At 38.7% G+C, this 13,247-nt stretch overlaps 1 protein-coding gene across 1 annotated transcript in view; it reads left to right on the top strand.

Moving 5' to 3' along the window:
• ARL8B (ADP ribosylation factor like GTPase 8B) overlaps window positions 1-13,177 on the top strand; it is a 51,700-nt gene extending 38,523 nt beyond the window's left edge. The window contains exons 3-7 of the mRNA XM_036738477.1: window positions 1,460-1,533; window positions 2,404-2,497; window positions 6,987-7,054; window positions 7,724-7,794; window positions 10,903-13,177. Coding sequence (XP_036594372.1) covers window positions 1,460-1,533; window positions 2,404-2,497; window positions 6,987-7,054; window positions 7,724-7,794; window positions 10,903-10,952 — 357 coding nt within the window. The 3' untranslated portion in view covers window positions 10,953-13,177. The remainder of the gene's footprint in view (window positions 1-1,459; window positions 1,534-2,403; window positions 2,498-6,986; window positions 7,055-7,723; window positions 7,795-10,902) is intronic.
• Window positions 13,178-13,247: the final 70 nt, after the last annotated feature.

Raw genomic sequence — 13,247 nt, 5'->3', positions numbered from 1 at the left:
CCTTGCTGTGTGTCTCCTTTCTTTCCCCGTCCTTGTATATGCTTCTTCCTTGCCCTTACTCTGTAGAATCTCTGGCTTCTTTCAGGGGATAGCTTAAGTGTTACCCTTCAGGTGAGACCTTCAGTGTGAGTTGATGTACTCTTCCTCTTGAAATCACTCTTTTATTACTTTGTATATACTTTGCATTTGCTTGTGTGCATCTTTTATCCTGCTGTGGAATGTGGTTGGTGCATAATGTATGTTTAAGCACTTACTAGATGTGTGACCCTGGGCAATTCAATTCACCCCCCTTTGCCTCAGTTTCCTCATCTGTGAAATGGGGATAATAACGCGATTATTATAACTCCCTAATTCCCAAGGTGAGGGACCAATGTGAGGACTAAGTGAGATAATTTTATAAAGTGCTTATTAGCACAGTGCACAGCACATTGCCTTATTCCCTTTTCTTCTCTCCCTTTCCTTTCCTTAGCCATCTTTCTGCCCCTATTTCCTTGTACCTAGTAGGCACTTAATACATGGAATTGAATCACTATGTTTAGGACACATGACACTGTCTTCTGATCTCTATTCTAGTTTGTTTGCCTCTTATTTTTGTGGTCACATCTTCTAAAATTTTCGGTTGGAAAGCTGCCTCTTGGGCTACCCACCTTCCTTGTGGGCATGCACAGCCGCTTTATTTGTGAGATTCAAATGTTGCCAATTGCTTTTCACCTTTTGGGACAATATGGGATTGGAGTCAAATGCACCAGGGGAAATCAATCTATAAGAAATCTTATGAGTTTTCACGCTTACTGAGTGCTAAAATACTTTGAAGTGCAGTTGTGCTGCATAGAAACATTGATGGGGAAGAAATTGGCAGGTGTGAGATGCAGTTAAATATGAAGCTGTCAAAGAATGGTGGGACAGCCTATATAAATACAACTTCTAACAAATCAATACAGGTTTTTGCCTGAGATTCAGGTTTCCTGTTTGTGTTTGGTGGAGCTGTCATTATACTGTATGTGCTTTAATAAACCTGAAAGTACTTGTACTCATATCCATATCAGTGAATGGGATAGTAAACCCTCAGATATTGTTAATGTAATATGAATATGATTTAATGTGATTTCAGTGGTATGTTCTGGTTAATAATATTTTTTCAAAGAATTAAGGTTCAAAATGATTGAAATTAATCTTTGATTTAGAAGGCAGAATCCTTTAGGACCTGTTTTAGAAATGCTAACAATATGAATTCTTGGTGTCCTACTTGGTTAAGAGCCCATTATAAGTCTTGGTTGATAAAGCTATTATATCTGGTGTTTTACTGTGTTCATATAACTTGCAAATAAGTTGTTTTTTGGGAGGAGTGGGATGAAGTTGTCTTTCCTAAGAAACTGGGAAATGCTTCTAAAATTTTTCCCATCTTCTCTCTATTACTTGAAATGTTCCTCATAAAAAATTGTCTTTTTTTGGTTTAAAGATTTGGGACATAGGAGGTCAGCCACGATTCCGAAGCATGTGGGAACGATACTGCAGAGGAGTCAATGCGATTGTGTAAGTGGGGTGGGGTCAGGGGGATCTTTCCAGTTTATTCTCTTGGAAAAATTCATTGTAGCTTTGGACTCAATCAGCAAGCATTTAGTAAGTACCTTCTGTGTGTCCAAGTACTTACTCTATGCTGGGCTGGGCCCTGGAGACACAAAGAATGAAACAGTCTTTCCTTCTAAGGAGTTTACAAGTCCATTGGAAAGAGGGATTTTTCCTCTTTTTTTTTTTTTTTCCTATCCAAGGTAGGGACCGCTAAGTTTTTTAAAAATTCATTTTAATTGATTTTGAAAATTTAAAATAAAAGCATGGCTTTTTATTATATTTCATTTTTAAAGAAAACTATGTATTAAAAACTTTAAATGACAACTATGACCTTAACTGCCACTAATTGGGTGAATATAAGTATCCCTGAGGGTGCTAAATCTGACAGGCATCCAGGTGTTGGAGTAGATAGAGTGCCAGACCTGGAGTCAAGAAGATTCGAGTTCTGGTTCAGCCCCAGATACTTCCTAGCTGTGGAACCTTGGGCAAGTCACTTAATCTGTCTACCTCAGTTTCCTCAACTGTGAAATAGGGATGATAATAATAGTTCCTATCTTGCAAAGTTGAAAAGCACTTAACATAGTGCCTGGCACATAGTAGGCACTATAAAAATGCTAGCTATTATTACTGTTACTAACGAAATCTTTCTTCAAGATGAGGTTTTTGTCCTGGCTCTTCCCTTCTCTGGGCAGTCCTAGTCTGGTCTATTCTCCCTCTCCATCCCCTTCCCCCTACCCTGAATAGTTTGGTGTGAAGTTGAACTATAGGACCATTTTTTAAGAAAACGAGACTCTTAAATATGATTATTAAGGAATTTTGCCCTCAACTTTTAAGTTACATGGTGGATGCTGCAGATCGTGAAAAGATCGAAGCTTCTCGGAATGAACTACATAACCTTCTGGACAAACCACAGTTACAAGGCATTCCAGTAAGTCTGAGAAGTTTGCTTTTTGATTATAATTAGTACAGTTCACATTTGAACTGGAGATAGATCTTTAGGAAGGGGAGAAGCTGTTGCTTAAAATATAAGGTGTGAATACAATGAAATGAGACTGGTTTGTATTTGACTTTAGGAACCATATTCATGACTTGTATGCCGTTACATGTTGAAATCATGAAAATAACTCTCATCTTCCATTACACAATAGGAGGACTGTAAGACAGTAGGAGAGCTGTGATAGGCAGCACTGGTGTGTTCCTTGTCAGCTGTCACACATGACAGCATGGAGGAATGGCCCCGCTCTTGCTGTCAGATTCGCTGCTTCTGAATCCGCATAATCAGGCATGGTAGAATTTTGTCAGTTTCCTTCAGCTAACATTTGTTACATGCCCACTTTGGGTGCTGAAGGAGACAGTAGAAACAAATTAAGTACCATCCCTGCACTCAAAGCTTCCAATTTAGATAGGAGTTAACCTGGCCACAAATAAAGGACATGTGAGTGAGAGGCTGTTGGGGCTGTGTCCTACGAGACAGGCACATAGAAATATGTGACTGAATTAAGCCAAGGGGTGGTCCCAAGTTTACCTAATGTGTTGGTTAGAGACAAGTGTAGATAAGGGCACTTTGGGTGTGAAGAGTAGTCTGTGTTGATATGGGGCGGAGCACAAACTTGAAAATCTGTTGTAAGGTAAATAAAGCCTTCACAGAAAAGGCTTGGGTTTGAGGAACTTTATATTTTGAGAGTTCACTATAGAAGATGTGCCAGTAGGAAGGACCTTCTAGGCATGAAGTTCTGTGGCACAAGAGGCTTAGGCATGTCTGAATGAGCAGGAGATGAGAGCTTAAGGGGAGCAAGTCAGTCAGGATGGTCTGAATTGGATTTGGATTTGAGTGTCAGGTTTCTCCCACCTCTGATCTTGTCATCCTTCTTCTGTCTTCTTTGTGTGTAGCTTAAAAGGGCAGCTGTAGCCTGGGAAGGAAAAAGAGAATGGAGTCAGTAGAGGAGGAGCCTCTATAGTCCAGGCTATAAATTTTGAATGTAAAATAACTAATACTGTTGCAAATGACAATATGACAAATGACAAGCATGTAATATTTATTAAGCACTTACTGTGTGCCAGGTACTGTGCTAAGATTAGGATACAAACAAAGGTAAAAATAGTACCTGTTCTCATTCTAATGGGAAAGACAACATGTATGTAAATGGGCATGTACAAGGTATCTGCAGAATAGATGCAGAGTAACTTGAGAGGGGAAGGCACTAGCAGCTTGGGGAGAGGCCTTTGGCACCAGGTGGGATTTGAACTGGCTCTTGAAGGAATCCAGTGAAACTTAAGAGGGTAGAAGTGAGGAGGGATGAGATTCCAGGTGTGAAGAGAATTATGATTTTTATAATAATCCATATGATATATGTAATGAATATACTAATAGATTTTTTAGAATTGTCTCTCTTGTGAGTCAGACTTACAGTGCAGCTTGAAATGATAAATCAAAACTCTGACAGCACTCACAATCACTGGCATGTTTCTGCCTGCGTACCTGAAGTGAAGCGAATCAAAGACTGTAGAACCTTTTCCCGTCACAGAACTCTGGTCCTGTGACCCACCAAGTAATGACCCCTAAAGACTTGAACATTATTGTTCCCACAGAACTTCAGGACACCTGTACCTTAGTGATTGTGGGATTTGTGGGCTGGTCATAGGAAACCACTCTGGCCCTGGGAACGATTGTCTGTAATCTACCTTCCCCCTCCCTTCCCATTATGTTTTACGTATATAATGCCTGTTTTCACTTCAGCAAAGTGGAATTCTGATCAGGAGAACTCCTGATTTGCAGATCTGTTCCTTATAATGAAACTAATTAATTAAATGACTACCTGATTACTGGCACTTTGTCTCTGGCCTGTTGTTTCATCATTCTCAGGTTAGAGACCGGTTCAGTAAAAATCCTGTTTCAGGCAAGGATGGGGAACATCTGGTGCAAAAGCCTGGAAATGGTAGCTAGTTCTCTTTGAATTCTCTAGAATACATAGAATGGAATACTATAGAAGGGAACTAGAGGATAGGAAGGGATCAGATTCTGAAGAACTTCAAATGTCAATTTTATATATTTGGTTCTAGAGGTAATAGGGAACCTCTGCAGACTATTGAGTAGGAGGATGAATTCTTCAGTACTGTGTTTCACGCCAGTCATTTTGGCAGCTGTGTAGGGATGGATTGGAATGAAGAAAGACTTGAGGCAGGGGGACCAGTGAGTAGGCTATTGCAGTTGTCAGGTGAGAGGTGATAAGGGCCTTCACTAGGGTAGTGACTCTGGGAGCGGAAAGAAGGTTTAGGTATGAGAGATGTGGTGAAAGAAATGAGAAGATTAGGTAAACTGACTGTATATGTAAGGTAAGTGAGAGAGTAAGGAGTTGAGGATGACGTTCAGGGTTTTGAACCTGGGGGGACTGAAGGAAGGTGATGTACTTGATAGAAGTGGGGAAGTTTTGAAGAAGGGTGGGTTTTTGGGGGAAAATAATGAGTTATGATTTAGACACATTGAATTTGAGCTCCCTATTGGATATCCAGTTTGAGATGTCCAATAGGCAATTGGTGATGTGGGACTGGAACTTAGGAAAGAGTTTCGACTAGATCTGTTGATTTGGGTAACATTTGGATAGAGGTAATTGACTCTCTTGACTCTGGGAGCATAAGAACTTAAAGTAAGAGATTATTGAAACAAAAGGGGAGTAGACTGGGAGCATAACCACAATTAATATGTGTGATATTGGTGAAGATTTAGCAAAGAAAATTGTTAAGGAGTGGTCAGAGAGGTAGGAGTAGAACCCTGAGAGGAGAGTGTCTAGGAAAAAGAGGTGATAATGGTGTCAGATGCTACAGCGAGCTCAAGAAGAATCAGGAGTGAGGGAGAGGATATTTGGTTTGGCAACTTGGTAACATCAGAGAGAGTAATTTCAGTTGAGTAGATCAGAATCAAGATTTTGGAAGGCTTAGGAGACAATGAGAAATGGAAGTCAAGTTGATAGCTAACAGGGTTATTATTAGGTTGCAGTGAAGTTTTCTGAGGGATGAGGAAGACCTGTGTTTGTAGGCAGCAGGGAAAAAACAAGTAGATGGAGAGGAATGAAAGATTAGAGAAGGGGTGTTAGTGGAGGCAATCTGCTGGAGAAGATGGGATTAGGAGTATATGTGGAGGGATTGGCCTTGGAAGGGGAAGGGGCACTTCAGAGACAAGTGAAAAAGTCAGTGGAGAATGATATTAGCCAGATGTGAAATGAACAGAGAAGAAGGAACTCATGGTGAATTGTCTCAATTTTGTGAAAGTATGAGGGTAAAGTCCTTAGTTGAGGGAGTTACCAAGGGGAGTTGGTGTGGTTCACTCACTTCCCACAACTTGCTGTCCTGATTCCCTCAGAGGTTAGTATAAAGTTGTTTTGGTCAGCTACTTGTTTAATAGTTCATGATTGGGAAAGAAGGAGAGTATAGCCAGAGCACGGTCTGGGAATTTACTGAGACATGGGAGGATTAGAGGTGATGGTGAAGATGAATAATAGGTTTAGGAATAATTTTAGGACAAGATGAAAGGATAAAAAATAATGATTGGATAAAGAAATTATGGAACTCTTCAGTGTGAAAGAGGAACACTTGTGGGTGATGGCAAGATCAAGGGTATGACTGTTTTTGTATGTAGCCAACGTGGAGAGAACACATCATGGGAGTTGGAAAGTTGAAGAACTGGGAAGTTGAGTATTTGAGGAAACATCAACATGCATGTTCAGAGTCCTCTGTTCTGAGGGTAGGACTTGTGGTCAAAAGGGAGACTGAGCTAGGCATTGACCTTCCTAAGAAAGGAGGGAGGAAATGTTATGGCTGGGATGTCGGGACTGAATTTCGTGGTATGTTTGAATAGAATGAACTTCAAAGGAGTTGTGTTTGCTGAGTGTGTTCTACAATAGGAAGTGTTTGGAGGCAGCAGTGAGTTGAGTTCTTCATATTCTCGCTGAAGATTCCAGTTGTGGTTGGCTGCCATATGTTTTTGATTATTCTAACTTAGGCATTAGGAGAGAGAGAGTGTGTGTGTGTGTGTGTATCCATGCACAGGTATGCATATACACATTCTGTATAGTAGATATGTATAGATTAGAAAGTTATTAGCATTTACATTTCTAGGTTTGCCTAAAATAGCTTGATTTTGTTGATTTTTATGAAAAATTCCTAAGTGAATTTTATTACAAGCAGAATGCAGAGAATAGAACATAATTTTAGAGTCATTTGGTAGGAATCAGTTCTTAACCTGCCATGTGAAAGTGTCTCACCCTTGATGTACTAGGACTCTCATCATGTATCAGGAGGGTTAAGATGGGTTCTAGTTGAACATTTCTAAGTATCAAGTTCTGTGGAAGTTGGTAATCTTTGTTGACTCGATCCTTAAGTTACTTTTATTAACATTTGACCTTTCCCCTTTCTTTTTAAAGGTGCTAGTACTTGGAAACAAGAGAGACTTGCCTAATGCCTTGGATGAGAAACAACTAATTGAAAAAATGTATGTTTTTTGACAATGTGAAAGGGATTTTCTTTTGTACCAAATTCACTTATATTGCATACTTTTGTTGATAGTTATTTTAGCAAGTCAACTCTTGACATTTTTTTCTTCACCATCATAGAACTGTTCCCTTGAAAACAGCAAAAGAATTAAATAAAATTGACCACATCTAATAACATTTTCTACCAGTCTTTTGAAAAGAAGCTGTTGAGATTTGTCATTTGTGAACCTGACACTAGTGCTTAATTGCCATTAAGTTAACTTTGGCTTCCTTTGCGTGTTGTTTTCATTTATTTTAGTAATTAAGTATATTCTTCTGGTTCTGCTTTCATTGCTCTGTATCAATTCATACACATCTTTGCTGATTTCTCTGAATTCCCCATATTTTTCATTTTTTTGAGCACAGTGCTATTTCATTCATATTTCATGATTTGTTCTCTTGCATATTTTGCATACTCTTTTAATTGTTTAGAACTCTAGATTTATTCAGCATTTGCAGTGGTTTTCTCCTTGTAGCTGAAAATCCTCAGCCTGTTGGAGATATCATAGATGCTTATATGTATTTAGTGGTGGTTATAGCCATTGTCTTAATTCCATTTAGCACAAGTACCGAAACAAAATTGGCCAGTTCTTAAACACAAATTTATTTCTAAATTTTGTCTTTTCTAGGAATCTCTCTGCTATTCAAGACAGAGAAATTTGCTGCTATTCAATTTCTTGCAAAGAAAAGGATAATATAGGTAAGTAATGTCTAGCATTTCTTACAGAATTATTTGCTATTTGTTTTCGAACTTTTCTCCTTCCTCGTTATAGGTGAAGGGACTCTAAAAGTGTACTGTTTTTTTCCTCCGTGACGAAGAGTGACTTTAAGCCCCTTGACACTAGACTTTCTTTCCAACTATTTAAAGAGATTAACTCAGTAAAGCCATGCAGCTAGGTGTTGCATGATATTTATTGTAGTAATCTTTTTGGTGCTGGTATCCAGTTGTGTTGTGTATTAAAATGGTACTATTGAAGTAGTAGTTTATAAAGACTGGTCAGGAGGCCCTATAAAAATTTTTCACTCGCTAAAACTGAGTATATTGCTATAATATATTAGCATTCTTTTGGAGCCAGAAGCTAGAAATACCCATTAGCTTTAATGTACTTGAATAATCACTTCTGTCTGATATTCAGTCACTTAAACTAATCTGTTGAAGGATTATTTAATAAACAAAAGTATGAATGTATAGTGTTTCAGAAACGGTTCAGAGATGATTTGTTAGCCTTGCTTTGTAGCTTTTAGGGAAGTTTGAGCTTTTTCTCTCATTTCTTCCTTTTTTACTTTCTCTATCCCTTCTCATCTTTAATCTTCAGGATTGTTCAGGGTATCACATATGATAGCCTATGTGAAAATGCTTTACAAGTTATAGTATGCTTTGGTGTTTGTGGAGTCAGGTTTGTCTGATCCCTAATTTTTGCATTTCAGAAACTTTGTTTGAATTCACTTAGGGCCTCAGCAAATTAATACTTGCTTTAGGGCTTCTTTATAAATAAGAATGTCATTTTATTTCTCTTGAAAAATATCTCATGAGTTGTCTGAAGTACTTATGTTGACTGGTTAGGACACTTCTTTCCCTTGGGGTAATGCCAGAGAAGCACCCACATTCTTAAATGCACTCTCATTCCCATTGCTGTTCCGTATCAGCATAATGGTTGGTCTCTGCATTTGTCACCATACTATCATTCTTATTCCTCATTTCAGCTTGCTTTAATAACATGCTTTAATTTTATAGTGGCTCATCATTTTTCATGGATTTAGGTTGGTTCTTTCCTATGAGAATGTTAACAGTACCATTTTTCCAAATCCTGGTCTTTAATGGCTTATTTCTGGGATAACAAACTCATCCTTGGAGTACTATTTCTTACTAGCTTTCATAAACAAAGAGATATATATCTTGATGACTTTTCTTATTCTCCTCTCAGGTTAGGAGTCCATCTTACTTGTGTGTTCAGTGTTTATAAGTGTGGGTTAAAACAATTGAAAAGCAGCTAAATTCAGACATTTCACTAATGTAGTCTTGCCCCACTCCTTAATTGTTAAGATTCTAGGTTGCCACTTTTATACCTCAATGACCTATTGTAGCTGTTGAATAGGACAGATAGTTTTGTATAATTACCAGTTGAATGTCTAAGACCTTTGAAAACATTCACCTATCTAAACCGTAACTTTGACTTTATCTAGTATGCATTGATTATTGATCACCAAGATTTTAACTTTCTGTTTCTCCTACATGATTAGGGCATGAAGTGTTCTGTTCACTTAAATATTCTGCTTGATTGAATATAAGCCTGTAGGTACCTGGAAGTGGAGAGGGACCTTAGTGGTCATTTAATTCTACCCCATCATTTTGTAGATCATAGGATCAGATCTCTAGCTGGAAGGGACTTCAGAATACACCTCATGCAACTCCCTCATTTTATTGGTGAAGAAATTGAGGCCCATGAAGGGAAAATGACCTGCCTAAGCACTTAGCCCAGTGCCTGGTACTTAGTAGGCATTTAATAAAATGCTTGTTGACTGACATAGGCAGGTAGGACTTGAACCCAGGGTGTTTGCCCATGATCCCACCTTGAATTAGTGCTGAGTGCCAAGGATGTAGCCGAAGCAGGTGCTCAATAAAACCTGGGTGACTCAATGTGTCCCTTAAATGGGAATTCAGAGTCTTGCATTGTATGGATTCTTAAGTAACATTTTGGAGCTCACTCAAGTCTTATTCACAGCCTGTTTGCCTGTACCATCAAAGAGCCCAAGTGCATCCATGGAGCCATTGAGTTAGAGCTCAGTAAGCAGGATCCTATTTTGAGAGCTTGGAGTCACAGATAATACCCATTATTGGGTACCCTTTCACAGGGGATAGTGATTGTGCTTAATTTTGGACAATGAAGTGTTTGGCTCTTAGTCTTTAGGAGATATCCTCCTTGCTTTACTGTTTGATGTATATATTCTGCATTTGGGCTCTGCAACAACCCAAGTCTTGGCTTTGGACCTCCTGCAACATCTAGAACATAGAGAAGCTCTGTGAGGTTTTTTCCTGTTATTCCTGCCCTATTCCCTCTTCCTTCAACATATTTTGTATTTGTTTTGTATTTATTCACCTCTGAACATATCTCTACCTGGTAGAACATAGCTACTTGTTAGGATATTGAAGTAATTTGGATATGTGACTATTGAGATACTGCTGTTGATATTTGAAAGATTGTAAAAAAATATGCTGCAGGATTGAAAAGGCTAAATTTCCTAACTTGCCAGAAAGGGGAAAGAATAGGCCCTCCAGACTGTAGGCCCCTGGCATAATTTCATAATGTCTTATTAAGGGGATAGCTATCAAACATCTAGAAAAACAAGTAGTAATCCCAAAGAGCTTCCGCAAGAGTAGGTCATGGCGGCAGCTAGGTGGCGCAGTGGATAGGGCACTGGCTCTGAAATCCGGAGGACCTGAGTTCAAATGTCGCCTCAGACACTTCCTAGCTATGTGCCTCTGGGTAAGTCACTTAACCCTGATTGCCTCAAAAAACAAAAACAAAAACAGGTCAAACAGGCTGACCTCACTTCCTTGATACAGTAAGGCTTTGGAAAATGACTTCTGGTGAAGTGTTAGGAGTGTCTCCCAGTCATGATTTCCAATGTTATTTTGCTTTATTGTTCTAAAAGTTGGGTTCAGATGTTCTAGTTAATTTAGATTTGATTTTATGTCATTGAGAGATTGTTACTCTGTTCTGATGCTCTCCTTGTACTTTGCATTCTCCTTTCAGGGTTTTATTTAGCAGTCGCTAATCTTACTACCATTTTCCCTTTGTCCCCTTAGACATCACGCTTCAGTGGCTTATTCAGCATTCGAAATCTAGAAGAAGCTGAGGTCTTCAGCCCCTGGAGCCCCTCCCCCCACCCCGCTGGCTGTGATCCCAGACTTGTCGTCCGTTCCTCTGACGTGCTACCCAGAATATGGTCCTTCCTACATCCAAGAAATGGCCTTTTGTCTGAGTTAATTTCTCCTGTGCGCTGCTGGAGACGTGTATCCTTCACCTGTCACAAAGCATCACCTAGAGTTGTCATGATAAAGTCAGCACAAAAAGGCTTGTCACAAACAGCACACAGAGCTGTTGAAGCAGCCTTGACCATCTTAAATCAAGGAAATTGCATATTTCAATTTGGGTCATTCTGGCCAGAATTTTATATTGATTTTCAGCAAGTGTTTATGATATTTAATTAGATTTCAGTAGCTTGATACTGAGACAGCATGAGGATTCTAGCACCACCTACAGTATTTAGAAACCCTTTAAGCCTGACTCCTGTGGGATAGAAGCCTATTGTTTCTTTGTCTTATCTCACACATGCATGTGAAATGTATATTTTTAAGCCATAGAAATGGAAATTGTCTGAAAAGGGGGCACAAAAGGCTCTATTAGGTCAATGTCACCATTTCTGTTCTCTACTGGTGAGATCTTACCCAGGGATTTTTAGAAATGAACTACTTTCTGGTGATGCTTAATAGCCACGTACATAGTGGTGGGATGATGTGGGAGAAACTAAGGCATGCTGTTTTGTAGCTGTCCAGATCATTACTTGTATCTTTTTTTTGGTTTAACACTTTTTTAAGGGGATGGGAATTGACTTTCTCAAAAACTTTCAAGGGTTTAGAGCATTCCAGTCAAATAATAAAACTTATGAAGAATGTCACTTTGTTCAAAGCCCTGTATGTTTTTCTATCTCCATGTCATTAAGTCAGTGCTGCTGCATGACTCAAACTATTGAATTTTTATATCCAGTCATAATAGAACTTTCAGCACAAAAGATACCTATAAAAACTGTCGTGTTTTGTCTCTCTTACTGATTTCAGGCCTGGCACCACTCTGCCTGGTTCCCCTAGACATCTTGGTTATTGTGACAACTCTAGACCTGCTTGCTTTTGTAATGTAATCATGCGCTATGTGGACAGGTTGTAGGATGTATGAGACAGAAGTGTCTAAGCACAAGAGAGCTGATTAATTGATCCTGTTAATTGATTCACTTCTATAAGATAGAGATGGGTGGGTTAAAATGAAAAATGGACATGTTTTTGTAGCTTAGTGATCTCCGTATATTTAAAGGGACACATGTTAATTCTGGTTCATTCGTAAAATATTGATGTAGACCACTGTAGGAGATAAAACTCTCTGGTACACCTGCTTATGTGTTGCCTCACACTGTGTGTGATTTTTTTTTAGCAGCACTTAAATATAGACAGTGCATTTCCAAAATCGTTGAGCACTCAAAGTGTGGTCAACAATGACTTCTTTTAACGAGTACCCGTTTTAATTTATAGACTGCCATGGCCTTAATATTCTGTACAAACTACTGCACCATGTTGCACAGACACTACTTGGTTTCTCTCCATTTACATTTTTTTTAAAGAAAAAAATTGGGGCTTTATGAAATTGTCCTTTTTCTTTTTTTTTCCTTAAAGCATGTTGCATATTTCCCGGATGATTTTGGCAGGGTGGGGGTGGGGGTTCTGTTAGATATGGGGATATTAACTTGCTGCTATAGTTGAACATCTTTAATGTTCACTATGAGTTGCGACAGTTAATTTAGCAACTTGCTTGTGCCTAAAAGGAGGAAACTGAACTAAAATGCGTGAATCTCTATGTGGGGACCAGGTCACATTTTATTAACTGACCTATAGCCGAACTTGAAGTGTTTGTGTCGAAATCATTGCTTTTCAGCATTTTGAGGCATCCAGACACTACTAGTACCAACTGTTTCCCTGTGCATTTATTAACCTTTGCATGTGAAAACTTACAGTTACTGAACTTTGTAAATAAGTGAATTTTTTATTTAGGTGGATGCATCTGTCTGTTTATTGCACTTCTCAGCTTAATTCAATAAACTTGCTTTTCAAGGGTTGTATTAGCAATTTTAACTTGCTGAATTGTTCAAAATGTGAATCATGATGGAAGATGCTGACTTTATTGAAGAAAAGATGTAAAGACACGGTTAACACAAGGTCCAGAGATCCAGGGTTGGAAAGATTGTTAGCCCTCCAAGAAATTGGGTTGTAGGCAAATAAAAATTGAAATAAACCTTTTAAAATACATAACCCACTAAACTGATACTGTGATTCTTTTTTCAGGCTGTTGCTATTCTCTGTTATGTATGTATCATTATTGTGAC

The sequence above is a fragment of the Trichosurus vulpecula genome, chromosome 9, assembly GCF_011100635.1.
Source record: "Trichosurus vulpecula isolate mTriVul1 chromosome 9, mTriVul1.pri, whole genome shotgun sequence".
Classification (NCBI taxonomy): Eukaryota; Metazoa; Chordata; class Mammalia; order Diprotodontia; family Phalangeridae; genus Trichosurus; species Trichosurus vulpecula.
The sequence above is the reverse complement of the archived record's forward strand: the minus strand, read 5'-3'. Positions and strand labels throughout refer to the sequence as shown.